The sequence below is a fragment of the Chinchilla lanigera genome, unplaced genomic scaffold (genome assembly GCF_000276665.1).
Source record: "Chinchilla lanigera isolate Chin_1 unplaced genomic scaffold, ChiLan1.0 scaffold00095, whole genome shotgun sequence".
Taxonomy (NCBI): domain Eukaryota; kingdom Metazoa; phylum Chordata; class Mammalia; order Rodentia; family Chinchillidae; genus Chinchilla; species Chinchilla lanigera.
The window spans coordinates 568,493-594,197 of NW_004955496.1; the positions used below are offsets into that span (position 1 = coordinate 568,493).

Consider the following 25,705-nt stretch of genomic DNA (forward strand, 5'->3'; position numbering starts at 1 on the left):
TGTTAGTCATGCATGGTGTATTGTTTCTTTATAGCCCCCTAAGTGCATGAATAAGTTGTGCTAGTTATGAGGGCAGGGTGCCCATGTCTGTTTCTTGTGACGTCAGAGCCACTGGCTGTGGCCTCTCTTAGGACGCAGACCCAGGATGCCTAAGTGTCCAGCAGCAGCCTAGGTAGGGACAGGGGCAGGATTCAGGGGCACAGCCATGCCTGTTGTGTGAGCCACTCCTAGAGCAGGTGTCACTGGAGCCACAGCCTGTGCCTGACCTGGGGAGAAGGTCGACGAGATGGCAGAAAGTGCTCCCGTATGCATCAGAGCACTGTGAGCAGCCATGCTTCCCTGTTTATCCCTAGCACTTGCTCCTCATAGTTCTAGAATACTTTTCAAAGACTGTAACATTTTACTAGATGTGGCTTTAATAGAAATTATTCTTGGTATTGTCCTGTAGTTTTCCTTGTAGAGACAAAATGGTTGGAATGGATGAAATACAAAGAACTGTCTTTCATGGGTCTCCTATTACATGGAAAAGTAGTAACTGATGTTCAGACGAAATTCCAGAAAACCATGGCTGCTTCTGAACGAGCTTTTCCAGCCCTTGTGATATGCAGCTGTGCCCTGCTTAGTGCCGGATGCTGTGCCCCGGCCCTGGGCCAGGTCACAGGCAGCCTGTGGCCGGGCAACTTATCCGAGGAGGTTGGAAGCAGAGCACCCTGGACGGCCCTGATGGCTGGTTCCTGTGGGCTGTTGCAGGTGGGGCCAGCAGGGTTAATCTTGGGTTTCTGGAGAAAAGGACTTCCTTCCTGAGTCCATGTCACTGCTGGGTGTGGGGTTAATAATATCCCTTAGTTATTGCGGAGTGATCAGATCCGCCTTCTGAGTGAGTGTAGGCTAAATAAAAAGAGGCAAATGAAATGATTTCAGGGCTCCAGGAGGATCAAAGCCCTCTCTCAGAATTTGAGATTCTCTTAGGGCTAAGACCAAGACCTTCTCTGGGTGGCCCCTGTTTATTTGGTTATCGGAAGAAGGGAGAGGAGTATCCAAGAAGGGCACAAGCACTCAAGGACTTCTCCAAGTAAGGTAGTAAGTTGATCCACCCAGGAGTGAGATGCCTGAGGCTTCAGTCTTCATTTAGTTGAGGGGATCCAGGTGTCCTTGGCTGTGATCTTGTCTTATCCTTTGAGACTTTCCACTTCACCATTAGAGGCCTTAGTAGGGATTAGTCTTCCTTAGTAGGGGTTAGACTTCCACCATTAGAGGCCTTAGTAGGGATTAGTCACTCACAGGTTCACTTACTATGAGTTCACTGCCGATCTTGAGACAAGGAGCCTAGGCCTTGGACAGATGCCTCAAATAAACATGGAAAGTCAGTTGGTTAACTTAAGTCCTGCTCAGGGATGCTTTGGAGTGTTCTCCATGAACTGGGAACCTGGTAGCCCCAGCCTGGGATGGTGACAGCCATTCTGTTAAGAGCCCTGTCTTCTGTTGCTCACTTGTACCTGAGTGAGCAGCCTGGGCCCTGATTTAAGTTTTTGGACCCCTTTCCTTCCTCCTTCCTTGTTTTTCTTTCTTTTTGCAATACTGGGTGGGGATTGAACCCAGGGCCTCTGTGCTGGGCTACATCCCAGCCTGTATTTTGTTTTTTTGAGACAGGGTCTCACAAAGTCCCTAATTGCCCAAGTTGGGCTCAAATGCAATCCTCCCACCTCAGCTTCCCACAGCTGTGTTACCGGCCTTTGCCACAGGCCCAGTTTAGAGTCCTTAACAGATACTTTAGGTCAGAGTTTTATGAAAGTTACAGTTTTGCAAACCATTATCAATATATTTTATCTTTATCAGTATTTATTATTTTGAAGTACTTGAGTAGATAACTTAAACCAACAATGAATTAGTGGCTTTTCCGAGCTGTTTTGGTTTTCTTAAGGGGACAAATTGCAGGCATGGTGACATATGCCCATCATCTCAGCACTCATGAGGCTGAGGCTGAGGCAGGAGGGTCATATGTCTGAAGCCAATCTAAGACACATGGGGAGTTCCAGGCCACCCCTAGGATATATACACCTTGCCTCAGAAGGGATAAACTGAAAATATACATAAAATATTTAATGCATGGTCATAAATTGGATAAAAATAATAGAAACAGTTTTTGTATGTTTAAATTTAAAATGTTGGAGTCATTAAGTTACACAGGTAACAGAGAGTCCCTGTAGCCCCACATCCAGTTCCCGTGGTAACATTTCAGGGAGCCACCAAATGGTCACGGTCGTGGAGAGCTAAGAAGGCAACAATAATCGCTATCCCTGCACTCCACCCCATTCCACGATTGCAGTCCGTTTCCATTCGTGTCATTTTCCTTTCCTAGAAAATTGAGGAAACCACGTGGCTTTGACACTGTTACCTGATGAGCTTCCGGTCTTGCCTGGCTCCCCAGTGGTGCCTGTCCCCATAACCGTGACAGTTTCCTGGGGCCCAGGTCAGGCACTTTGCAGAATGTCCCTGGTTGGGACTGTCTCATGGTTAGACTGGGGTTGTGGGTCGTGGAAAGAAGCCTGCAGAAGACTGGCCCTGTACTCACCGGCCATCGGCTTGCTGGGTGCCAACTTGCATGCCAGGTAGGGTGTTTATCTCCACGAGTGGCTTCCCCCTATTGTTCTGTTGCCTGGCCACTCAACTATCTGCCCAATGGAAGGTGTGGGGAACAAGACCCCCCCTGCCTGCTGGAAGAGAGCACGCCTCAGTCCATGGTATGTGGAGTTCTCCTGCAAGAAAGGTTTGTCTCCCCTGTCTCACTGATTGACATTACTATGGACGTTCGTGTTTATTTACTGCTTTGTTGCTCAACTTGCTCCACCTTGGCTCCTGAGTTGTGAGTAGGCTGCTACATCCTGCAGACGATCCCTTCCTTTGGCTTTTTGCGGGTGGGGTGGATGGTGCTAAAGACTGAGCCCAGAGCCTTCGCACCAAGCTACATCTCCAGCCCTTTTTAAAATTTTATCTAATTTTATCAACAGCTGGGTGTTGCTGAGTCACTGAGTTGCCCACCCTGGGCTCAAACTTGTGATCCTCCTGCCTCAGCCTCCCATATGTCTGGGATCGCAGGTTATGTGCTGCCACACACAGTCATACTTCTGATGACTGAGCACCCGCTCACTTTCCGACACCGCAAGGTGCTCCCAGCACACCTTGCATATTCCGTGCCCTCCCCTGGAACAAGCCCTTCTCTAAGGGACCCTGGGTCCTGTTGGTGCAGAATGGTGCTTAGAAACCAAGCCAGGGAACCATGTGCCTTTGCTGCCAACCTCACTGCTCCGCCTCCCGTGGATAGAACTGGGAATGTGTGTGCATATTACCCCTGCCTACGTGCACATCTGTGAATGTGTGTGTGTATAGTGCATTAAAAATGTGTGTGCATATTCACCCTGCACATGTGCACATCTGTGTGTGTGCATATAGTGAACTAAATATGTGTGCATATTCACTTAAAAATCTATTTCTCCAGGACTTCAACAAATTTTGCAGTGATTTCTTACTTGAACTCTTGTGATTCTCACCGTTTTCCTCTTAGCTTACTGCTGGTAGCACTATCTTTGGAGCCATGGTTGTGATATTTTATGCAAATAAAGTGCAAACAGAAACACAATGATGAGTGTTTGAAAGCATTAAGACAGGCGCTGTGTTGTCTGGGCGAGAGCTGCTCCTAGGCTGAAGTGTTACCCTTGGTGTCTGCGGCAAGACCGGCATGCAACTCACTTGGCCTGTGTAGGTTTTTGCAGGTCAGATTTTGGTTCAACTATTGACCAAAGTTCCGAACACAGCAGATTTTTTTTAACTAGTGGAATGTTCACTTACCAAGGTGTCACTGTAGTACATAAGGTAGTTATTAATATTAACAAATTATAATTTGTTATAATTATATTATAACATGGTGTCATGCCAGCCCTCTGGGAGGCTGCTGCAGGAAGATGGAAAGTTCAAGCCCAGCCTGGGCAATTCAGTGACTTAGTTAGTCCCTCCCTCAAAATAAAAGGGCCAAGGACATAGCTCAGTGTCAAGACTCTGGGTTTGATCCCCAGTACTACAAAACAAAAGCACAGCTGTAAAAGACACCTGGAGCTGGATCAGTAGTTGATCTTTGTGTATCAGCCACAGTCATGCTACACTTTTTACTCATTTGAGACCTGTAACATCCTTCAAAATCCTGCTGACAACTATACAAATTTTTCTTTGTTGGTTCTTGTGTTTTCTTAAATGTAGGAATCAGAATAATAGAAATTTAATATTTTTATGATTTCTGTAAGAACAAAGCATTAGAAAGTGGAGTGAACACTGGAAACAGATCAAAATGTGAATTTGAGAATTATGCCTAACCTTCCTTTTTTCCATGTATTCCACTCCTAAGAGAGGAGATGGACTGAGAGCTTCAGTTTCAATCATTCTGCAAGTGACTGTCAGATTTAGGAGAGCTGAGCCAGCCTATCAGTTACTTCTGGTCTTTAGTGTATCTGTGTTGTTTTAGTAAAATTGATTTGCTTTGCTTTTTTGTTATTGTTTTTTCTTTGAGACAGAAGTGCGAGCTCTGTAACAGTCCAGCCTCGGTGGCTGTCAGTCAAGAGTCCATCAGAACCACTGAAGGGCTTGTTAAAATACTTTGCTAGTGGCGCATAGCCATATATGCCTGTAATCCCAGCACTCTGGGAGGACCCCAAGTTGGAGCCTGGCCTGGGCATCGGAGTGACTTAGCAAGAACTTGTCTCAAAATTTTAAAAAAGGGCTAGGGCTAATACTATAGTGTGAAGGCCCTAGGTTCATGCCCAGTACACTAATAATAATAGTAATTGTTGATGCTCAGTTTCCCATTCTATAGGTGTGGGTAGACCCAAGAATGTGCATTTCTAATAAGTTCCTAGGTGATACTGATACTGCTGCTTCAGAGACTATAGTTCGAGAAAGGATCTAAGTAATCTTTAGGAGGTAAAATGAATCAGTGTACTAAAAGCTTCCTAGAAGTGCTGTTCTAAGAGTTGGGCACTGACTGCTTCAGAAACTAGAACAGGTTCTTGTTCTAGAACTAGATCTAGGTTCTAAACCTAGAACTTGAGGTTGACTCCTTTAAATTCTAGACCTGTTTCTCGTTCTAGAACCAGATCTAGGTTCTAAACCTGGAACTTGAGGTTCTGAGAGGTTGTGAGTGGTTAAAATGTCTCATGGGCAATAAAGTGATGTGGTAGGATTAGAACCCAGGCAGATTAGAACCCAGGCAGTAAAGCCATTTACCATAGCTAGCTTTTCTGTAAAGGTCTGATGTCATACACTGGTCATTCGGAAATAGGTCGTGCTACAGCCTTGGCTCTTGAACGTCCCCAGAATTAGGTCAGTTCTCTTGAAGTGGACATTGAGTCCCCTGCCCTCCTCTCGCTCCTTCCTGGACACACAAGGGGAACATTTCCGCTGCCACACACTTCCACCCGTATGTGCTGCCTTGCCATAGCTCCAAAGCAGTGGGCCAACTGGCCATGGACTAAAATCTCCAAAACCGTGTGCCAAAATAAACCTTTCCTCTTTTAAGTTAATTTATCACAGTATTGCAGCAATGAAAAGCTAACACAAGTACTGAACAAATTTAGGTCTTGAGACAGAAAAAAAAACAAAAAAACTTTCAAGTACAAAACCACATAGACCATAAAAGTAATACATTATTTTGAGACAAGATATTTAGAAAAAAGTGACAAATTCTTGTCATCTGCTCCTTTGAGATAGGCAGAAGTTCAGCCAGCTTGGCTCTGTTCCTGCACAGTGTTTCCAGGACTGGAGCAGAGACCAGGGAAATAGGGCAAAAGGACAGGAAGTTCTGGTAACCAGATAACTCATACTCACAGTAAGGTCCAGGGAGCAAACACTGAGGCCCTGGAACACATTCTAATTATTTATTGAGCATCACCTACAGGCTTTTTAGTTGGGCTAGGTAATGAGGAAACAAAAAATAAATAAATAAATAAAGCCACTCCTGCCTGCATTTCATGAGAGTAGTAAGACGTTAGCAATAAAAAGATTCATGCACTTTCCAGCTGGCCAGCGCTGACCTGAGGACTGTGTTTTAACTGCAGCATAAGTTATTAGCACAAACCCACGCGAAATTTACCACTTGCAAAGGTCCCAATGAACAGAGGACAAGGAAAGGAAAAAGATTCACTCATTAAACCAGCGAGAGCGGTAAGGTGTGGGTCCGTGTGCTGGAAGACCATCTGGACACAGGCTTGATGTTTCTTTCACATCAGGACGAGGAATGACCGAGGGAGGCTGACAGCTGTGACCACAGACTTGCATCAGTCTAGAAGGGACAGGAGAAGAGCTAGAGAAGTTGGGGGTCCATCGACCTGCAGGCACCCCAGGCTTGTCCTCACCACGGTCCACCAGCGTGGCTTGGTGACCTCTGAACTAAGTGCTCAATGGAATGAACAGTAAGTGGCTTAATTTGAATAAAAACCCTTCTCCTTTGGTTTCATGCACTAAGACTTTTGAAACACAAGCAGGAAGCACACACGTTGTCAAGTTAAATTTTGTTTTTCTCTCCCAAATAACTATACTATTTATGAAACGGATCCCGCATCCGTAAGAATCCCTTATATTTCCTGTAGAAGTGATGCCTTCGTACAGCCCCCATCTGAAGTTGGTTACTTTGTAAATGACAAAGTCCACAAAAGGTACAAAAAAGAGCCACCTTTTTATCTGAAAGAATTGTTCGCTGGAGTAAATTTTTCACATTGTGCAGCTAAATTCAACACGGGGCGCCGGTGAGGTCGCTGCGTGAGGCATTTGTTGGGTAAGGACCCCTACTTCTAAAAAAGACACCCTCTCCAGACCCACACCGTTCTTCAAATTTCTGCAGAATTTCTTCCCTAAATCCGTGCTCTCTATGAAAGCCACACTTCCAGTTTATGCCTTTATTTTAGCCCAATCTCGCGTGCACACACAAAGCACTTCAGCAATCGGCGCTGGGACCAGGTTGTGGGTTCACCCCGCTGACCCCGGCAGCAGCTGGCAGGGCCTCGGGCCAGATCGCCTCCCTGGGCAAGCAGCGAGATCGCGCCTCTTCCTGGACAGCTCGGGTTCCGGATCCTGGATTCCAGGGACACCATTGGAAGGCGGGGTCATGGAGGGCGGTCTCCAGGGGGCGTGGTCAGGCCCGGGGCTGAGGGCTCGGGGCCAGGGGGCGTGGCCGAGAGGGGCTAAGGGCTGGACCGGGCTGCGAGACGTGGCCAAGGGCGGGCAGATCCGAGGCGTGGCCGGACGCGGCGGGGCGTGGTCAGGGGCAGGGGCGGTCTCCAGGGCCCTGGACAAGGGCGGGTGGGTCAGGGGCGTGGCTTGGCCAGGGGCCCTAAATTTAGGAAGCGCACAGGCTGCCTAGCGCGGGTGCGGAGCGGGGCTAGGAGGATCCCCGGAGCACTACAGGTAGGCGATCGCCGAGGTTGGAAGCACTCGGGCTGCGGGCAGCCTGGAGCTCCGCGCGGGAAGCGCTGGGGGCCCTGGTGGGCAGTGCTACCTGCTCCTCGGGAAGAGTGTAGAGCGCCCGCCGCAGCGCGTCCTCGCGGGAGCTCCGAGCCGGTTGCTCGGTGCCACGGAGGCCGGGCCTGGGCTGCACCGCTGCAGACCCTAGAGCCGTCCGCACCTCGCATCACCTAAGGCTGCAGCGGCTGCACTCTGCGGACTTCAGGACGTTTTTCCCGTCCCCTAGTAATGACATTGCTTAGAAACTGAACCAGGTGTTGGTGGCGGATCGCTAAATCTCAGCACTCAGGGAGGCAGAGGCAGGAGGATCGAAAGTTTGAGCTTAGTCTGGGCACTTGAGCCACTATATGAGACCCTGCTTCAAAGGGGGTGCGGGGACTGGAGATGCAGCTCAACGGGGAGGTCCTAAAGCCTGGCTACAGTGTTTTTAAAGGTTGAAACGCTGACTTCCGGGGGTCTGGGATGCCCGGCCCCAAGTCCTCGGACCTCTCCCCCCACTGTACTGGCCGAGCCCCTCCCTCGCCTGCTCCTTTTGCCTTCTCCACCCCGCGCCCTTCCCAGAGTGCTCAGGGTCTGGGGTGGGTTACCCAGGACAAGATCACAGCGCAGGGGACAGCTGGGGTGTCTGGGGAGTGGTTCACAGAGGACAGGACACTGGCCAGTAGGGAAGCTGACAGACTCTCTCCAGGGGCCTGGTGGACCCAGCTTGCAGGGACTCGAACCCCCAGGCAATCTGACTTTCAGCCCCACTCCAAGGGCCTGACCTCGGGCAGACCTTGCCCGCTTTATCCCTGTCCCCAAGGTGTGGCATTCGGATAAGCTATCCAGAGAGCCACGCCATCAGCCAATGGTTATCTGGAGCGATTAGGAAATTAGGGTGAGGAGAGAAAAGGAATGATTGCTTCTGTAAGAATCGTACTGATGTAAGGAAGGAGGGAATGGTAGTTATAGTACAGTGGAAGAGTGAAGCAAGAGTTGAAAAGTTATGTTGAAGCTGCGAGTGGTGGTGCCCAGCTGGGAGGCTGAGACAGGAGGATCTCAACTTTGAGCCCCATCTGGGTCATTTACCAAGATCCTGTCTAAAAATCAACAATAGTAAAAGGTAGGGATGTAGCTCAGTGTGAAGGCCTAGGGTTCAATCCCCAGTACCAAGGAGAAAAAAAAGAATCTGGTTTAATGAAAGATACATGTTTGATAAAGAAATTACAGGTTGTTATGGTTTGTGTCTAGATGTCCCCCCAAAGCCTCATGCAGTCATGGGGGCTTTTTCAGGGAGGGCTCAATCTAGAGTATTTGACCCTGGAGTTGATTCAAGGGTGCTAGGATTAAGGGTGTGAGTGCTACCTGCCCTAAGCAGCCTGGGTAAGACAGCAGAAAGAGCTGGGGGCGTCCCTTGTTGCTTTGCTCCCTTCTGCCTGCTGTGGCCTGTTTGTCCTCTACAATGCCCCTCTGCCCTGCATTCCCGCTCCTGGACCCAGCCTGTCCTCCCCAGCATCTCTGTGGTTTCTGTTCTCCTCTTGACCTGCTTCCTGCACCCCAGAAAGGCTCCGCCAGGCCACCTTCCACATCCCAAAGCGAGTGCATGTTTTACATGCGCTGCACGGTCACAGTGCTGTGCTACTTAAGGCCTCCTTTGCAGTGGGTGTGTTTGTGTATTTTCTCCATTTCTGTTATGATTTGTTGTCTTGCAGAAAGTGCCGAGCTGTTGTAGTGCATTGCTTTCCCTGCATTTCCAGGGGTCTTAGTGATGGGCCTGGGAGCTCCTGCTGCCTTCTGCTGCCATGGGTCAAAAAGTAAAATAGTTCACAAAATCAACTGGTTTTTTTTTTTAAACAGGTGAGGAACAAAACATAGCAGAAACAGATACCTTCCTGACCAGGTGAGCGTGCTCATTGCTCATACACGTCTCTCCCTCTGTGGGCTGTGGCCATCCCTAGCAAGGACAGTGAGACGGAGACACCGGAGCGAGGGAAGCACTGACGTCAGGTCTGACCCCTGGAGGAGCAGACTTGTGGGTAGCAGTGTGAGTCAGAGGACCTGCAGTGATGTCCAGAGACTGTTTCTTGATTGACACTGCAACTTGGAGACTGTCATGGGCCTGGCCATGGTGACACACACCTGTCATCCCAGCACTAAGGGAGGCTGAGGCAGGAGGATCACAAGTTCAAGCCCAGTCTGGGCAACTTAAGGAAACCCTGTCTCAAAATAAAAAATAAATAAATAAAAAGGGCTAGGTATGAAGCTCAGTGTGAAGGTCCCAGGATCGATCCTTAGTCCTACACATACAAAATCAAATGGATATAGCCTAGGTATTGTGTTGGAGCTTGCTGACTTGGTGCTGGGGACCAGGAGAAACGTATCTGTGGGGAGTGGCTGGGAACAGCTGCCCAGGATGACTGACTGATGTCCGCTTGTGGGTGACTCGTGCCAGCATGGCCTGTCCTGGCACCCGGGGGGAATCAAAGCCTGGCACCACCGGCAGCAGACATCCATGTGTCCCCTTAGCCCAGCGGCCTGGAGGGGTCTGTTATTTAATCCGCCCCGAAGCCGAAGTGATGCTCTGTAAACTTTCCACAGACAGGAAAATGGTCGATCCGGTGGAAGAGTACAAAATGGACCACAAGAAGAGAGGGGTCGCGCTGATCTTCAACCAGGAGCACTTCTTCTGGCACCTGATGCTGCCCGAAAGGCGGGGCACCAACGTGGACAGGGACAACCTGGCTCGCAGGTAGTGCTGGTCTGCGTCATGGTGACAGACATGCATAGCAGCCCAGGGCCCCGCCGGGACGCGTGTGCTCAGCTTGTACAAGGCAGCTCCTTCAGTTCTCAGTGGCACAGAGCAAACCCCAAATGCTCCCGCAGAACTTAGCGGCCTCCCTGTCCTGTTCTATTCTGCATTAACAGCTTCGCAGGTCACTAATGCACTTACATAGCCGATGGCGATTTCCGAACTGAATCAGCCTTCACCGTGGCTAAATCCTTTCTTAATGTGGGTGATCAATTTTTGTCACATTTTCTTCTTTTCTCCTAAAGAAAAGTAGATTTATGGGTCATAAAAATTGGTACAGATCCTCAAAAGTAAGGATATGTGACCGTAGAACAGCCCGTCAGTTAATACTCAATTTACTGTATCCCCAGGTTTTCAGAGCTAGGATTTGAAGTGAAATGCTTTAATAATCTTAAAGTGGAAGAGCTGCTGCAGAAAATTCACGAGGGTAGGTGGACTTGCCGTTCCTCCTTTTCTTCCCATGGGCTCGAGGTGTAGGCTCTGTCAGACAGGGATGCAGAATCTCGGCTCGGGAAAACGAGTCAGCAGTGTGGCCAGGGTTGTAGGTTTGGGCCGGGCCCCTCTGCCTCTTGCCCACCAGAGCTGGACAGCTGGGCAAAGCATTGTGCCTTAAAGTCTGTACTGTGCAAATGTATCACATTCCAGCCCAGCATGAGGAGACACAGGCTCCACACTTCATCGTAAGAGCTGCCAATGTGAGCCCTGTCCCTGACGGGCTTTGCTAAGCTCATTTTTCCACCGACACCTTTCATATCACATTTCTTCACTGACTTCAAAGTCACGATTTGCAGATATCAGATCTTTTCATTTTTGCATCACCCCTGGCACTAGGTACTCTAGTGACGGCGTAAGCTATCACCATCGCCACAGGCCAGCCTTGCACGCCACTGCTGGGCTGCTGTGACCTTTGCATCATTATTGTAAGCTTCTTTTGATTCAGCTGCAGGTCACTTACCCAGTTGCGTACTAGGCTTCTGCTTTGCTTGTGACCTGTGCAGGGCCTGACTCTAGACGCACGAAGCACTTGGGCCTGCTCGGGTGAGGGGGGGCCATCTCTGGGTCCTTTCTGTCTGCTCCAGGAAGTCTCTGCAATTCAAAGAAACTTAGTCTATTGCCAGAGAAGCTTGGATCTTAAAGGAGGCTCTCCAGCATCATCTCATTCACGTTTTCCACATCATTATGCTAAAAGTTAACGAAAGGGCTGGGGACATCGCTCGGGGGAGGACAACTGCCTGGCTTGCTCGAGGCCCTGGCTTTAATCCCCACTATTGGGAGAAAAAGAAGCTGATAAAATTAGGTCAGAGTCTATTCCTCTGAACTTTTGCGGGGGATAGGGATTGAGACACTCTTGCTGTATAGTCCAGGCTGGCCTTGAACTCATATGTAGCACTGGCTGGCTTCAAACTTGCAATGATCCTCCTGCCTCAGCCTCCCAAGTGCTGGCATTACAGCTGTGTGCTACCTTGCTGGGCAACTTTGAACTTTAATATTTCAGATTTTTAAAAATCAGGGAGTTTGGTATAAGTTATTCTATTTGATTAAAGCCTAAAATAAGACACTTTGCATTTGTTGAAGAATAACAACTTCGCCATGCAGTCATCTGAGAGACTTTCTTCTGGCAGCCCCAAACTGAATTTGTCTGTGTAGATAACCAGCATCTTTTTTTCTGTATCCACTTTTGGGCGTTTTCAAAGTGTCAACCACAAGCCACGTGGACGCTGACTGCTTTGTGTGTGCCTTCCTAACCCACGGCGAAGACGACCATATCTATGCGTATGACGCCAAGATTCAAATCCAAACCTTGACTGCCCAGTTCAGAGGGGACAAGTGCCAGAGCCTGGTCGGGAAGCCCAAGATATTTATTATCCAGGTGAGGCCGCTAAAGCGTCCTTGTACGCACAAGGGCCAGGGTGCAGTGCGTGTGATCAGAAAGGTTGAAAAGCCAGTTTTGCTTTTCCCCATTTTTGTTATTAGTCCGCGTTTGCACTGCGTGATGATTCATCCCTGGTGTGGAGGTGGCACATGTGCACAGCACATCTCAGCTCCCCTCGGCCCCCGTCCCATCTGAGACAGATCTGTGTCCCTACTTCCTGTTCTCTGCCTTTCACTGTGCTCTTTCCGCGCACTTGAGGTTTCTCACACAAGGGAGACCGCGTGATATTCCAGCCTGTGTGTCTGATTAATTTCAGTTAACCTTATGGTTTCCGGGTGCATCCATTTTTCCACCAATGAGTCGAGTTTCTCTGTAGCAGAGCAGTGCTCCATGGTGTGTAAACAGCACGCAAGCAGAGCTGCACTTTAGCTGTGCGTGGCACTTCTCTCGGAACACCACAGTCACCTTATTGCAGGAAGCCTGCGCCGGGCTTGGCCTTGGAAAGACACCGTGACCTGAGGAGCTCCCAGCTGGCCCAGCTGGCCCTTGGCATGGCGGTGGAGACGGGGCTGGGCTGGCTGAAGAGGCCCAGCAAGGTGGCCCAGTCGACCCAGTTCGGTTCAGTGGGAGCTCGAGAGAGGGGCGTCAGTGGGACAACCCCAGCTGCCACATTCTTCCCTCAAAGCAAGTTTTTTCCCAGTGCTCTCCAAACTGGCTTAGGGATAGCCTGTGCTTTCATCTGGATAACAGCACTGGGCACCTAGATAAGGGTTTAGAACAAAATGAGAGAGAGAAACCGGAAGTCCCAGTGTTGCTGCTCTGTGTGTGCCCTGCGGCCTGTGGCCTGAGTCTCCTGGTGTCACACGCCGCTCCACATCAGGGCAGGCCTCGACCGGAGGACAGCGGAGGGGACAGCTGGGGTCAGGCTGGATGGTGCACGGGAGGCCAGGGGTGTGGAGGCCCAGGCTCCAGGTCTGGACATCAGGTGGGCAGGCTTGACCAACACGGGCAGAAGTCGAGACGTGGCTGGAGGTGGAGGTCACGGGAGGAGGTGAACTTAAGCACGTAGAAATGGCCTGAGAAATGAGTGCAGACCCCAAGGAACACCAGGGGGTAGAGACGAAGAACTGGAGGAGAGGGGCCCAGAGCAGAATAGCCGAGACAGAAATGGGGTGGATCAGCACTCTGGGAGGCTGAGGCAGGAGGATCACGATTTTGAGGCCAGCATGGGCAACTTAGTGAGATCTTGTCTCAAAATTTAAAAAAAGAAAAGAAAGAAAGGGTTGGGCTGTCACTCAGTGCAAAGGCCCTGGGTTCAATCCCCAGTATTGAAAAAAGAAAGAGGTGGCTTCATGGGGTTGGCGGCAGCGGCAGCCAACACTGCCCGACCCTAGAGAAGTGGGAATGGTCATGAGTGCCTCTTGAGAAGACGCCGCAAGGGAAGAGGTGCTTGGCTGGTTTAACCTTTCTCTTAGCTGGTCTCGAATTCCCCAGGCTCAAACTACTCTCTTGCCTCAGCCTCCTAAGTGGCTGGGACTAAGGACTCTGGCCTCTGTGAGTGGCATGGACTCAGATTCTTTAGCTGTGGGCCAGGAGTAGGAGTAGCCCTTGCCACCGGAGCGGTTGTGAGGCTAAAACGGCCTTGCAGAACGAAGGAAGCAGCACAGGCTGGTACCCGGTGTGTGCGGTGCGTTCTCTCCAGAGCCCACCTCAGTACTGCAGCAGGCTGGGAAGGAGACCTCTTTAAGTTACAGGTTCTGTGTTATACTTACGGAAGAGAGTGCAAAATAAGATCTGAAAATACTAAGATTAAACCAGGTGTGGTGGCGTAGGCCTGTAATCCCAGCACTCGAGAGGCTGAGGCAGGAGGATAGCAGCAAGATCAAGGCCAGCCTACGCTCCACAGGGAGACCCTGCCTTGAAAGAAAAAATGTCTGTCATGCATCAGAGATTTTATTCTTTTTTTTTTTTTTTGTACTGGGAATTGAACTCAGGACCTTGCACTTTTTTTTTTTTTTTTTGTACCAGGAATATGAACTCAGGACCTTGCACTTGCCAGGCAGACGCTGTGCCACTGAGCTATCTCTCCGGCCCTGCATCAGCCATTTTAAAATTGTAATAGGTCTTCCTTCCCCTAGGTTCTCTCATTCCATACACTCTGGTGTGCATTTGTGGATATCATTTTTTTAGCATTAAGGAAGGGGAAATACAAGGGGAAAAGCTTTGACAGCTGTCGTCCCCTGCAAGCCTGAATGCACTGTTTCTTGAACTACATGTAATGTGCTTCCCAAATAATGTGGGAATTTTGGGAAGCAGTAGCACAGCGCTTGTCCCTCTGGCTCTGTAGGCGTGTCGGGGACAGCAGCACGACGTGCCTGTCCTCCCTCTGGATGTGGTGGACCATCGTCCCCCGGACACCCCGGAGAACATCACCGAGGTGGACGCGGCCACGGTGCACACCCTCCCCGCGGGCGCAGACTTCCTCATGTGCTACTCAGTGGCAGAAGGTGAGTCCGTGCTTCGTGCAGACAGGGGGCCATCTCACCTGAGTTCCTGTGAAGTTCACCTTCTCTTTTTTTGGAGACTTGGGCTCACTAAAGTTGCTACATTGACTGGGCTGGTGCAGACTTTCGATTCTCCTGATTCACAGAGTGCTGGGATTGCTAACTCGTTTTGCACCTTTGATTGAGTTGGGACAAGTCTTTCTGGGTTGAACCAGCATGTGTCAACAAAAGTCACAGACTATACCAGCGATTTCCTTAATCATAGGGCACAGAGTGAGAGTTGAAAGTGTAGATGACCTTAGAAAAGTCATTCCGTCACACACCTGTAATCCCAGCACTCTTGGGAAGCTGAGGCAGGAGGAGTACCACGAGCTCGAGGCCAGCCTGGGCTACACGGGGAGTTCAAGGGCAGCCTGAGCTATATAGCAAAAGACCTTGTCTGAGAAAAGGAAAAGTATGAAAGCAAGGAAACTACAATGCCCTTTTCCTTTCCCTTTTCTTTAGGATATTATTCTCACCGAGAAACGGTGTATGGCTCGTGGTACATCCAGGATTTGTGTGAAATGTTGGGGCAATATGGATCCACGCTGGAGTTCACGGAGCTGCTCACGCTGGTGAACAGGAAGGTTTCCCAGCGCTCTGTGGAGTTCTGCAAAGACCGCAGTGCCATCGGCAATAAGCAGGTGCCATGCTTTGCCTCCATGCTGACCAAAAAGCTGCGCTTCTCGCCAAAGCCCAGAAAGTAGGGACGGCTCGGCCTCTGCAGCCCACACCTGGCCCTTTTCATATCAGATGCACAGCTCCAGGTTCAGCTTCAGGTGTGAGGTCCAGCTGTGGAAGTTTCTTCCCCAGTAGAGAAACACTTTTCTCATTTGTTTGTTTGTTTTTATATTTTCATGTTAAAAAGGCTTGAAAAACACTCAGGAAATTACATAAAAATCTACAAGCATTGAGTGATTTTTTTTTATGTGCCCGAAATATCTAGCTGATTGAGCTTGTACTGTGCCTTTTTATAAAAGCTTCTTTTATAATGTTTTTAAAGACTTTTGGAATCCAAGAATGAGATCGTAAATTCCCTTTAGTAAGCTATTTGAAGATCATGCCATATTAAACTTTTCTAGTTCATATTGGCTTCTGGGCTTCTTTTCCTTGGTCATATGTATGTTTACTGCCTCTTCTGAATCTGAATCTGCATCTCCACACTTTATACACGACTTTAGTACTTACCAGACTGTTCTGGCGTTTTGAGGATGCGCTACAGCCTGCAATAATTCCGTCCCTTCGCAGGGTGGACACCTGCAAAATCTAATCCCTCAGCGTCTTCCCTGTTACGGTCTACCAGGCACCCATCTCATTCACACACCAATGCGTGTGACTGTTGAGGCTCCATGCTTCTGATACAATGTATCAATCTGATAGTTTGCTGCTACCAGCTGGGGTGAAGATGGTGAAATGCTTATGTTTGGAGAACTGGAAGGAGAGGTTCAGAGTACAAGAGGTTCAGAGTACAAGAGGTTCAGAGTACACTTCATGTGTGACTGGGGACATCTTCTGGGTACATGAAGAAACATTTCCTTCCAACTACTGCCCATGAAGAAAGAAGTGAATGCCAGCCATGAGTCCACAGGAAGCCCAAAGGTCAGGTGGGTGGTGCCCGGGGTGGGTGGGCCAGGGTAAGGCCCCCAGCCACATCTATAGGAACAAGCCATCAAACCTGCACCCCAAGAATCCCGAGAGAGAATGCCAAAGAATGTCTGTTTTATGCCAATTTATTAACTACTGCTGGAAGTGAGCCCCCACACTCAAACTGTCAGTGCTGGAAAGGATGCAGTCAGACAGTGACCCAGAGAACGTGACAAGGCCGAGTTAAAATTCACTTCTGCAGAAGGGCGCAAGTGCGCTAGGACAGGAGGCAGCAGTCACGCCAAGCCTGGACTTTTAAGCCCTCACGAAGGGGAAGCAGCTGTCCTTCAAATTCACTGGCTGAGTTCAAAGGCTACAGTCCATGGAGGATGGCGAGTTTGGTGCCAGGGGAGAGCCGAAGGCCTGCTGAGGGGCAGGAAGAGCAGGAGGGCAAGGGTAGGGGAACAGAAGGTCCTGCTATTGCTAAGCTATCTGGATCTGTGGCTACGTTCGCAGAATTTAAACTGAGCAGGCCTTTCCCACAGTTTCAGTGTGTTAGGGTGGACCAGTCTGAGCCGGAGGCGCTCCTGCTTGTATTCTTCGATAGAAAAGACAGGACTGTGGTTTCTCACAACTACAAAAGGCTGAAAGAGACTGAAATGAACCACGAGGCTCAGTAACGTCCAGTGTGCACAGGACGAAATCAGAACATGGAGAAACCCGACGAGGCCCGCAAGTGTGAAGCTAATGCTCCTCACTGAGGTCCTCCACTCGCAGCCCCAGGGAGAGGGAGCGGCGTACGCGCTTCAGGGCCTCTTCAGCCTGTTGGGAAGCAGAGCAAAAACAGAAACCTTCCTTAGTGCTTTGAGGAGAACTCATAAGATTAGGGCAACAGAACATTTAAATGCCTAGGGGCAAATGCTTAAATTAGTTCCACTTTATCTGGATCCCGTTTTAAAAGATGAAAATGGTTTGTAGTTCATCCTTATGTTTCAACAAGAATTAGTTTCTCCCCTTCATAATGGATTTTCTAGTTCATATTCTTTAAAAAAAAAAAACAAACCTCCAGGACCTACCAGTTTGCTCTCTGCCTCCACTTCCATTACCTTAGAAATAACCTAACTCCACAGGACACTCCCTGGAATCTCAATGCTCTGGGAAAGAGCTGGAAAAGCTTTTCTTAGCCTTGTATCATTCAGATGTAAGAGAATCCACAAATTTAAAAAACACAAAGGATTATATTTTTTCTACTTAGATGAAATAAATGATTTTAACAGTTCTTCAACTTGGGACTTATAAACTTATTTTGTTGTTGTTTGTTTTTTTGTTTTTTTTTTTTTGAGACAGGGTCTCGCTGTGCAGTTCAGGCTGGCCTTGAGCTCACTTTGCAGCCCAGGCTGGTCTCAAACTCACAACGATCCTCCTGCCTCAGCCTCCAAGTGCTGGGATTACAGGCGTGCACCACCACACCCGGCTACTTATTTTTAATAATTTCTTCAACTTCATAGCTAGTAGTTTAGACATAGTTACTGTTAAATGCACATGCATTGAGTAATGCAGGATATATTTACCAGAACTTTTTGCTGAAGAAATTACTAAGAGAAAGGAATCCTGTTCTGTGCTGAGAAAGCACTATCTGAATGAGGTTCATTTACACATGAACAAGGTGTCTCTGAGAGCCCGTTTCCCCTGCATCTGGAGGGAGGGAGGGGAGGACGGGAGAGGAGGATACCATCAAGGATCTTGTACCTCCAAGGCAAAGAAACAAATGCCATAAAGTTTAAAACTCCCAATCAGTGTTCGCCCTGCTTGTTTACAAGCAGATTCTTGCTGAAAGCACTTTTTTCTCTCCCTCTAAAAGTCATTCGAAAAAGACATTCTCAGCTTTGTGTGTTGTTGCACCCCTGTAATCCCAGCAATCTGGGAGGCTGACCTGAGCAATTTAGACTCTGTATTTAAATAAATTTTAAAAGGGCTGGGGATGTAGCTCAATGTGAAGGCCCTGGTTTCAATCTCCAGTACCAAAAAAAAAAAAAAAAAAACCCAAAAAACTTTCCCTTTACAGAAAATAAAAAACAAGCATCAAACTGGGATATGAAATTAGTATCCTAAATGTCAAGTATTTTGTTGACTAATCTCACAATACACAGCAATCTGCACAGCTAAGCTGCAGCCTGTGAGGATAACCCTGCAGTGCCATTCCCTGACGCCAGCTTCTCTCCCAAACCAAACCAGCCGCAGCTCAAACCCAGGGTACCTTGCCCAGCTCCTCCTTTAACTTGTTGTACTGCTCCACGTCAAAGCGCTGTTGCCGAGACTTCTTGTGGAAGAAATGAAGAAACTGCCTACTCCTAGCAGTGGGGTAGGTACAGTTCTAAAGACAGAAGAAATCAGTGAGTTTGGAAGAAGAACTGCCCCTGCGGGGAAGCTGCCTGGCAGCACACCAGACGGGTGGGCAGCGAGTGGGTAAATCTCTGCGGTGGCCTTGCGGGCACACGTGTGCCCACACGGCCTCGGCGCGCAGTGCTCAGAGCTGGGGAAAGAACAACACGACACACAGTGGGGAACAGGGAGAACAACGGGCTGGGAGGTTTTGCTAAGTGACTAGAAGCTGGGGCTATGAAGGTGCAGGGTTCTGCTGCAGGAACTTAATTGTATTTATAAGTGGCGGCAGAGGGGACGTAAGTTTGACATATTTTATCTCCGTGGAAGAACTGGCACGTTCTCCGAGTTACTCCCCATGAAGGCTGGCTGCAGGTGCTCTGAGCTGTCTCCCTCCAGTCTTGGGAGAAAGAACATATAAAGACACGTTTGGGAAAGTCCAATCAGCAGTGACTCCGCCAGTAAAAAGTTCCCGACCTGGGTAAGGAATTCCTAGCAAAGAGGTTGGGCCTGAGCAATGACTAACCTGCTGTGTGACTATGAAGTATGCGAAGAAGACCATGGAGTTTGTGAAGGTGAGGAAGCAGGTGACAGGCTCCATGAGGTCCCAGGAGTACACCCACCAGGTGAGCCAGCCCAGCACGCCCCCCTGTGCGGACAGCAGGGCCAGCCCAGCCCACAGGAGCCTGCTGGTGCTGGCTTCAGCCCGAGCCTCAATTCTAGCTTTCACCTAGGGAGAGAGAACCTCTTAGTCAGTTCAGTCTGTCATCCCAACCCTCAGGAGGCTGAAGCAGGAGGGTTGCTCGCTGTAAGATGGTCAGCCTGGGCTACACAGACAGAACCTGTTTCAAAACGAAACTGAAAAAGTTTCTAAGTGCAGCAACTTAAAGGGAAAACAAGAAGCAAGAAAAGAAAGCTCTGAAGTAGTACACATCTGCATTACTTTAAAGAGGTCAGGTATATGGAAAATAATTTATGGAACATACATGAGACTCATTTCCAGATCAGGTCATAATAAATATTTTTTAAATTATAAAGGTTATACTGCTCAAGGAAAAAAAAAAATCTAGCACAGAACGGCACACAAGGAAGAAGTCATTCTCTGGAGGCTAACTAAATGTCCAGGCCTGCCTTTTCAGATCCAGCGTTGTTGTGGGGAATTTTCCCTCAACCCCAAAAATGTCAGTTATTTTGTCTCCAGCGCTGATGAGCTCAGATTTCTGTTTGTAGAACCAGGCAGAAGCAGTGGCCAGGGTAGGCCAGGTCCCAGCTCAGATCCTCGGCACAGCCCCGCCTCTGCTGCCAGCTTGCTCCTCTGGCAATGAGAGTGGTTCTGGAGAGAATGAGCCCAGGGCAAGGGCTCAGGATGCCACCTAGACACACAGGGTGCACCTGGGTGTGACCTGTGGGGTCGGCGAGAAGAGCTTACCTGCTCCAGGGGCTGCAGCTGTGCCTGTAGGTGGTCAATCCTCACCAGCAAGCGGTGCTCAGTCTCCTTCTTTGATTCCTGCAGGTGTAGGACCGCAAACAGCCTGTGAACCAAGGAGCGCACCCGTTCCATCTCTGTGGTGCGCTCCCTGCTGGGCTTCTCTGAGAAAAGACAAGGGAAATGCAAGGAGTCACAGTCTTTCCTCCACGCACACGTGGTGGTAGTGGTGGTGGTGGTAGCTGCTCACGCTTGTAATCTCAGCAAGATTTGGGAGGCTGAGGCAGGAGGATCTCTGTGAGGTCAAGGCTAGCTTGGGCTGCATGGTGAGACCCTGTCTCCAAAAAACCAAAACAAAAAGATGTATAGGAAGTCAGGGGAACATCCACTAAACAGGCTTTGGGTGACCACCGCACCTTACCTTGTCACAGGTGAGTCTGAGGGCCACTCTTACACCCGAGTGCACCTCAGAGCGCTCACCCTGTCTGCAGCCCTCTCCCCCACAGCTACTCCAGGAGGCACAGGGAAGGAAGTGGGTGCACAGCCAGGTAAAGAAGGTAAAACCATTCAAAAAGCTGCTTTCAACAAGGGAGTCACGTAAATAAAGCACAGGTCAGAAGGTAATGCATATATACATTTGGGAAAGGGGACCTGGGAGGCCGGAACCTACCACCCCAGAACCTGCCACTGTGGCATGATTGCTCTGAGCTGAAGACAGCGAAAAGGCAGACAAAGACCTCTCTGGTTCCCTCTGTCACCTGAAGGCAGGACACGCATTTGCCCGGTCTCCCCTCACCCCTCGCTACAGATGCGAGCTGAGGGTGGTCCCCAGGGATAGTTTGGGCCCCTGCCAGCCTAGAGATGTCCCCAGACAAGTCTACGCCACAGCTCTTCCCAGCTCTGATCTGCCTTCCCAGTTTGCTTCCCCTAGTGACTCCTTTTATTCTGTCTTGTCACCTCTTTGTAAAAGGCAAAAGATTTACACAGTCTGAAGAGAAACCAGAGTATCTCCTCACTTCTTTGAAAACGTGTGCTCTGGTTGAGGACGCTCTGCAGAGGAGTTCTGAGCAGCCTCTCTGAGCACCGCTCCTGCCCTAACCATCTCCCAGTAAGTACAGATGTTCTCATCAATAAACTCCCGTTTGTTTCTGCCAATCATCTTCTGCTAGGAGGGCCCTGCCAGGTGCGTGGAATAGAGGTGAAACTCCGCTCCCCTTCCTCCTTTGCGGGCTGTCAGTCTCACACAGTGCGTCTGTAAAGACCCTTTCCTGAGGACCCAACCGGTTTACGGGCTCTGTAAGGAGAACCCAGGTGGACCCCGGCAGGTAGAGCACCCTCACTCAGCGGGGTGAGCCTCCTGGAACCAGCATCAGCCCGTGGGCTCCACCCATACCAGGTATCCTGGTCTCCACCTCGCTCTACTGCCCTCAGTTCTTCAAGACTTTGCTGTGGTCTTCAGCTCTGGCCACACCTAGAGGGGAGGAGCCAAGGCTGCCATGGTCCCTGGTCAGAATCCTTTGTGACCAAGAAAAACGAGGGTTCAATCCCCAGACCCACACGGGAGGAAGAAGTGTGGGTGTTTAAAAGGTCTGCCTGCTTATGGAGGAAAGGTACAGATGGGCACGGCTTTGTCCAAAGCAGCAGAGAATAGCAAAGAGAAACAGTGAGGACAATAACGTGGTAGGGAATTTTTTTTTTCTTTCCTTCTTTCCTTCCTTTTTCATGGTACTGTGCAGAGAGCCCAAAGTCTTGAGCATGCTAGGTAAGCACGCTACCATTGAGCTATGTCCCCAGCCCAGGACGGGTTTTATTTATTTATTTAGTCTTTTTGTGACAAGACATGCAGTTCAGGCTGGCCTTCAACTCCCTTTGTAGCCCAGGCCAGCCTTGATCTTGGATCCTCCTGCCTCAGCCTCCAAGCTCAGCAATTATAGGTGTGCACCACCATGGTGGCACGACAGGTTTTATGAATAACTTGCAATATAGAAGGTGCGGTGTGAAATGAATCAAGCTCAGTTTTGATTTATGGGAAGTGAGCAGATGTTTTAAAGGAAGGGAGAAGGAATCAGGACGGGGAAGAGCACTGGTTCAGGCAGTTGCTAACATGAAAGCAAGGTGAGTGTGCGTGGGCCCTGGCACTGGCTCACCGCATACTCAGAGAAACGTGCTTCTACAATCTTCGCGGTAAGAAGCTAAGGGGGCAGGTCAGGGCAGGGCCCCACTGGCTGGGACACTGCCCCCCCCACAGAGGGTGTGGGGAGGCGCACAGTCAAGGGCAGCAGGCAGCGTGAGCCTCAGAGCTGTGCCTTGTTCCAGGCTGGGCTCAGGGGCCAGGGCGCCAACCACTAGGCTTTGGCAGAGGCAAACTCAATTCCGACAGCATGGAGCTTTCAGACCCGCATCATGGGAGCCTTGAGCTGCCAGCGCGCAGCTTCCATGCTCCTAGGGGAGGCGTGCACGGGCATGCCTGAGCCCCAGCTCACTACTCAGAGCCTGTGGTTTCTCCAGGCCGAGATCGAGGCCTCGTCCAGAAGCTAGGAGGGCCTGCTGCAGTCTGGGCCAGAAGGAAGTTTTTTTTTTTCTCTCTCTCTCTCTGCCTAAGCTTAATGACCAGGGCCCCTGGGAGAAGCACAGCACCACTCTTGATCTGTCAATCACAGAAATCCCGGATGAACGACTGGAAAACAGGTCCAGACCCTGCACCCAGGACCAATGAAGAAGCGCTATCTTCAGTTCTTCAAGGGCAAAAGCAAGCAGGCTTTTGATTGGATGGCTTGAATATGACATCAGCATGAGAGACACAAAAGATGTCGGTTGTTCACCTCTTTGCAGATGAGCTCTCGCAGGCGCTCTCACCTTGCAGCACGTCTTTCTCTTCTTGCCGTTAATAAATGTAAAACCTCGCTACCATAGAGAAGAAGTATAGGTGCCACAGAATTGATAGGTACTTAAGCAGCCAAACTGATAGGTTGTTTGTGGCATCTCCTGGTAAAGCCCACATATGAGGAAAGTACGCTTCATAAACTACAGCCGTTTGTTCCTTTCATATCTGTCTCCCATGTGGATTTCATTTTCATGCCCTGCATTTTGAAATCTAAATTTGCAATGTTTTAGCAAATCCAGTTTAATTTTTGAACTCCAAATGTACAATTTATTTTTTGAGACAGGGTCTCCCTATGTAGTTCAGGCTGGTCATGAACTCCCAGCGATCCTGCCTCAGCCTCCCCAATACTAGACTTACAGGGGTAAGCCACCATGCCTGGACAAATTTACACTTTCATAAGTTTCATTTCAATTTATCTAGTATGTGTCATCTGCCAATCATGCCTACATGTCCCTGTTACACCTTTACACCTTGCACCTGGACAGGTCACTTTCAGCAGTCTGTTATGTAAGTGGTAGCAGTGAGGACATCATTGGCCCTGGAGCTCAATTCCAACCCATAACCCTCCAGCCAGGAAGAGGAAGCTCAGGACGAGCTGTGAAGGCTGTGTGCCAACTGCTGTGGACCTAATGCGTATCTGGTTGGGACCTGGGAGAGAGGAGCTCACAGCATGGATCTTAGACTGGGACATTAAAACAACTACGTTGAAATTGGTAAAGTTTCTGAAGGCATAAATACACAAGTAATGTAAACAGAGGTGGAAACTAAGAAAGAACCAAAATGAGTTGCTAAAATAAAAACCACTGTAACAGAAATGAAAATGTCCTCTTTTCTGTGTGTAGTAAAGTGGATTGAACCCAGGGAACACTGAGCTACATGTCTGGCCTTTTTTGTTTTATTTAATTTTGTGATAGAGTATCACCGTATTGTCCTGGCTGACTTTGAACTTGTGATCTTCCTGCCTCAACCTCCCAAGTAGCTGGTCTTACAGGCATGCACCACTGTGCTAAGCTTGAAAAATGTCTTTGACAGGATCATTCGTGGACTAGACCCTGGGAAGGAAGGGGTCAGAGAACTTGTCAGCAAAGTCTTCCCAAGCTGATTATTAAAAGAGAAAAAAGAATGGAAAAAACTAAGAGAATGGTTAAGAACATGTAACATAAATGCCAAATGGGAAGATGACCTGGAGATGAGAGAAAGAAAAGCAATGCTTAAAGTAATGATAACTGAGGATTTTCCAATAGTGTATTACTAATGATTAAAATGATTCAGTTTGAGTATCTCTTGGGAGGAAGCCAAGTGCGGAGATGCACACCTGTAATTCTAGCACTTGGGAGCCTGAGGCAGGAGGCTCACAATGATTTTGAGGCCAACTTGGGCTACATAGTGAGTTTAAGACTAGCCTGGACTACTTGGTAAGACCCTGTCTCAAAAAAAAAAAAAAAAAAAAAGAATCTCGAACAAACAAATCAACCCAAAATACTTGGGCAGAAAAGTGTTTCAAGAATTTAGGACTTTTTTTTTTTTTGATTTTGGGATATTTGCACATACATAATGAGATATCAAACCCTGGGCCTCATGCATGCCAGGAAAGTGCTCTGACACTGAGCTGAACCCCAGCTCCTACACGATATTTTTGTCCACCTGCATTTTGACAGCAACCTGTCATGGAGAACCTGTGGCATTTCCACTGTGGCATTTCAGCACTCAGGAAGTTTTTAGAACATGCTAGAGCTCAGATTTCCATACTAGGGATGCTCAACCTATAGCTGGAGAGCAAAAGGAAACCTCTTTTAAAAAGTTAAGATTTCTAGTTTCTAATTTAGCATGTAAGGAGCTCGAAAGCCCTTGCTCCATCCTAGCAGTAAATAAACGACTGGAGAAAGTGAAAACCAACAATTTATATCTGCGGGAGAACTGTGGTCCCCGGGCAAACCACTGTTCCCAGAACTGAAGAGAAGGGCATGGAGAGTCACTTTGCAGAAGCAGAAGGCTGTGAGGACTGGGTACCAGAGTTGAGCACTGGACTAGAACTGAGATTCCTGGAGACTTAAATCCCCACACCCAGGCTTGGGGCCAGGCCTGAACTTCTGTGAGTTTTTCCCATGGAAACTCTACCATCTTCAGATAAAAAAATCAGAGGAAAACTCCCTCATGCATCCTGTAGGGGAAAAGCTGCTGTATCAGAAGACCCAAAGTATAAATAAATCCAAGAGCAAAATAAAACATCAACAACAGGAAATAGGGAGACCAATCTTTAGCAAATGGGAAGGTGACTAAGAGATGGAGGAAGGGGGGCCAGGGGCGGGGAATGGAGAATAATGCTGATGTGTTATGCGCATACCCCAACTCCCCACGATGAGGCATTGGTTATGTACCAAATGCGGGGATCAAAAATGAGGAAGAGGAGGAGAAGAAGAAGAAGAAGTGAGAAGAGGAGGAAGAGGAAGAAGATGCTTTTGCGAACTCGGTTCCCAAACAGACCTGCTTTGTTCCCCAGAAAAGCCCCCTGCAGAGAAAGATGACAGTTAACATAGTTGGAAAGCTGTTTCTTACCTGTCTCGGGACACTGTACAACATAGGCTATTTCATTAATGACAAGTTTAAAATCTTTCATGAGCAAAACATCCATCAAGGTCGAAGCTGGAACCTCACTGCTGTCTGAAAGACAAAATGTGATACGAAATCTCTGTTTTACAATAGTAAGAAGCCCTTTTTTTTC

General features: G+C 48.9%; 2 protein-coding genes across 3 annotated transcripts in view; one reads left to right on the plus strand and one right to left on the minus strand.

Annotated features, from left to right (window-relative positions):
• The first annotated feature begins 7,346 nt into the window (after positions 1-7,346).
• Casp6 (caspase 6, apoptosis-related cysteine peptidase) lies at positions 7,347-15,795 on the plus strand. Of its 2 annotated transcripts, XM_005406189.2 has the most exons (7): positions 7,347-7,446; positions 9,340-9,382; positions 10,081-10,231; positions 10,642-10,718; positions 11,986-12,161; positions 14,512-14,671; positions 15,173-15,795. In XM_005406189.2, the coding sequence occupies exons 3-7, from the start codon at positions 10,089-10,091 to the stop codon at positions 15,412-15,414; spliced, it is 798 nt and encodes a 265-aa protein (XP_005406246.1). In that variant the 5' UTR covers positions 7,347-7,446; positions 9,340-9,382; positions 10,081-10,088; the 3' UTR covers positions 15,415-15,795. The 2 variants fall into 2 exon arrangements, with proteins under 2 accessions (XP_005406246.1, XP_013360853.1); XM_013505399.1 differs by lacking the exon at positions 9,340-9,382 and having other exon boundaries at positions 7,351-7,446.
• Positions 15,796-16,419: 624 nt separating this feature from the next.
• Ccdc109b (coiled-coil domain containing 109B) overlaps positions 16,420-25,705 on the minus strand; it is a gene marked incomplete in the record, with an annotated part of 73,883 nt that continues 64,597 nt past the window's right edge. The window contains 5 exon segments of the mRNA XM_013505398.1: positions 16,420-17,113; positions 18,549-18,665; positions 19,200-19,403; positions 20,103-20,263; positions 25,540-25,644. Of these exon segments, the coding sequence (XP_013360852.1) occupies positions 17,036-17,113; positions 18,549-18,665; positions 19,200-19,403; positions 20,103-20,263; positions 25,540-25,644 (665 nt within the window).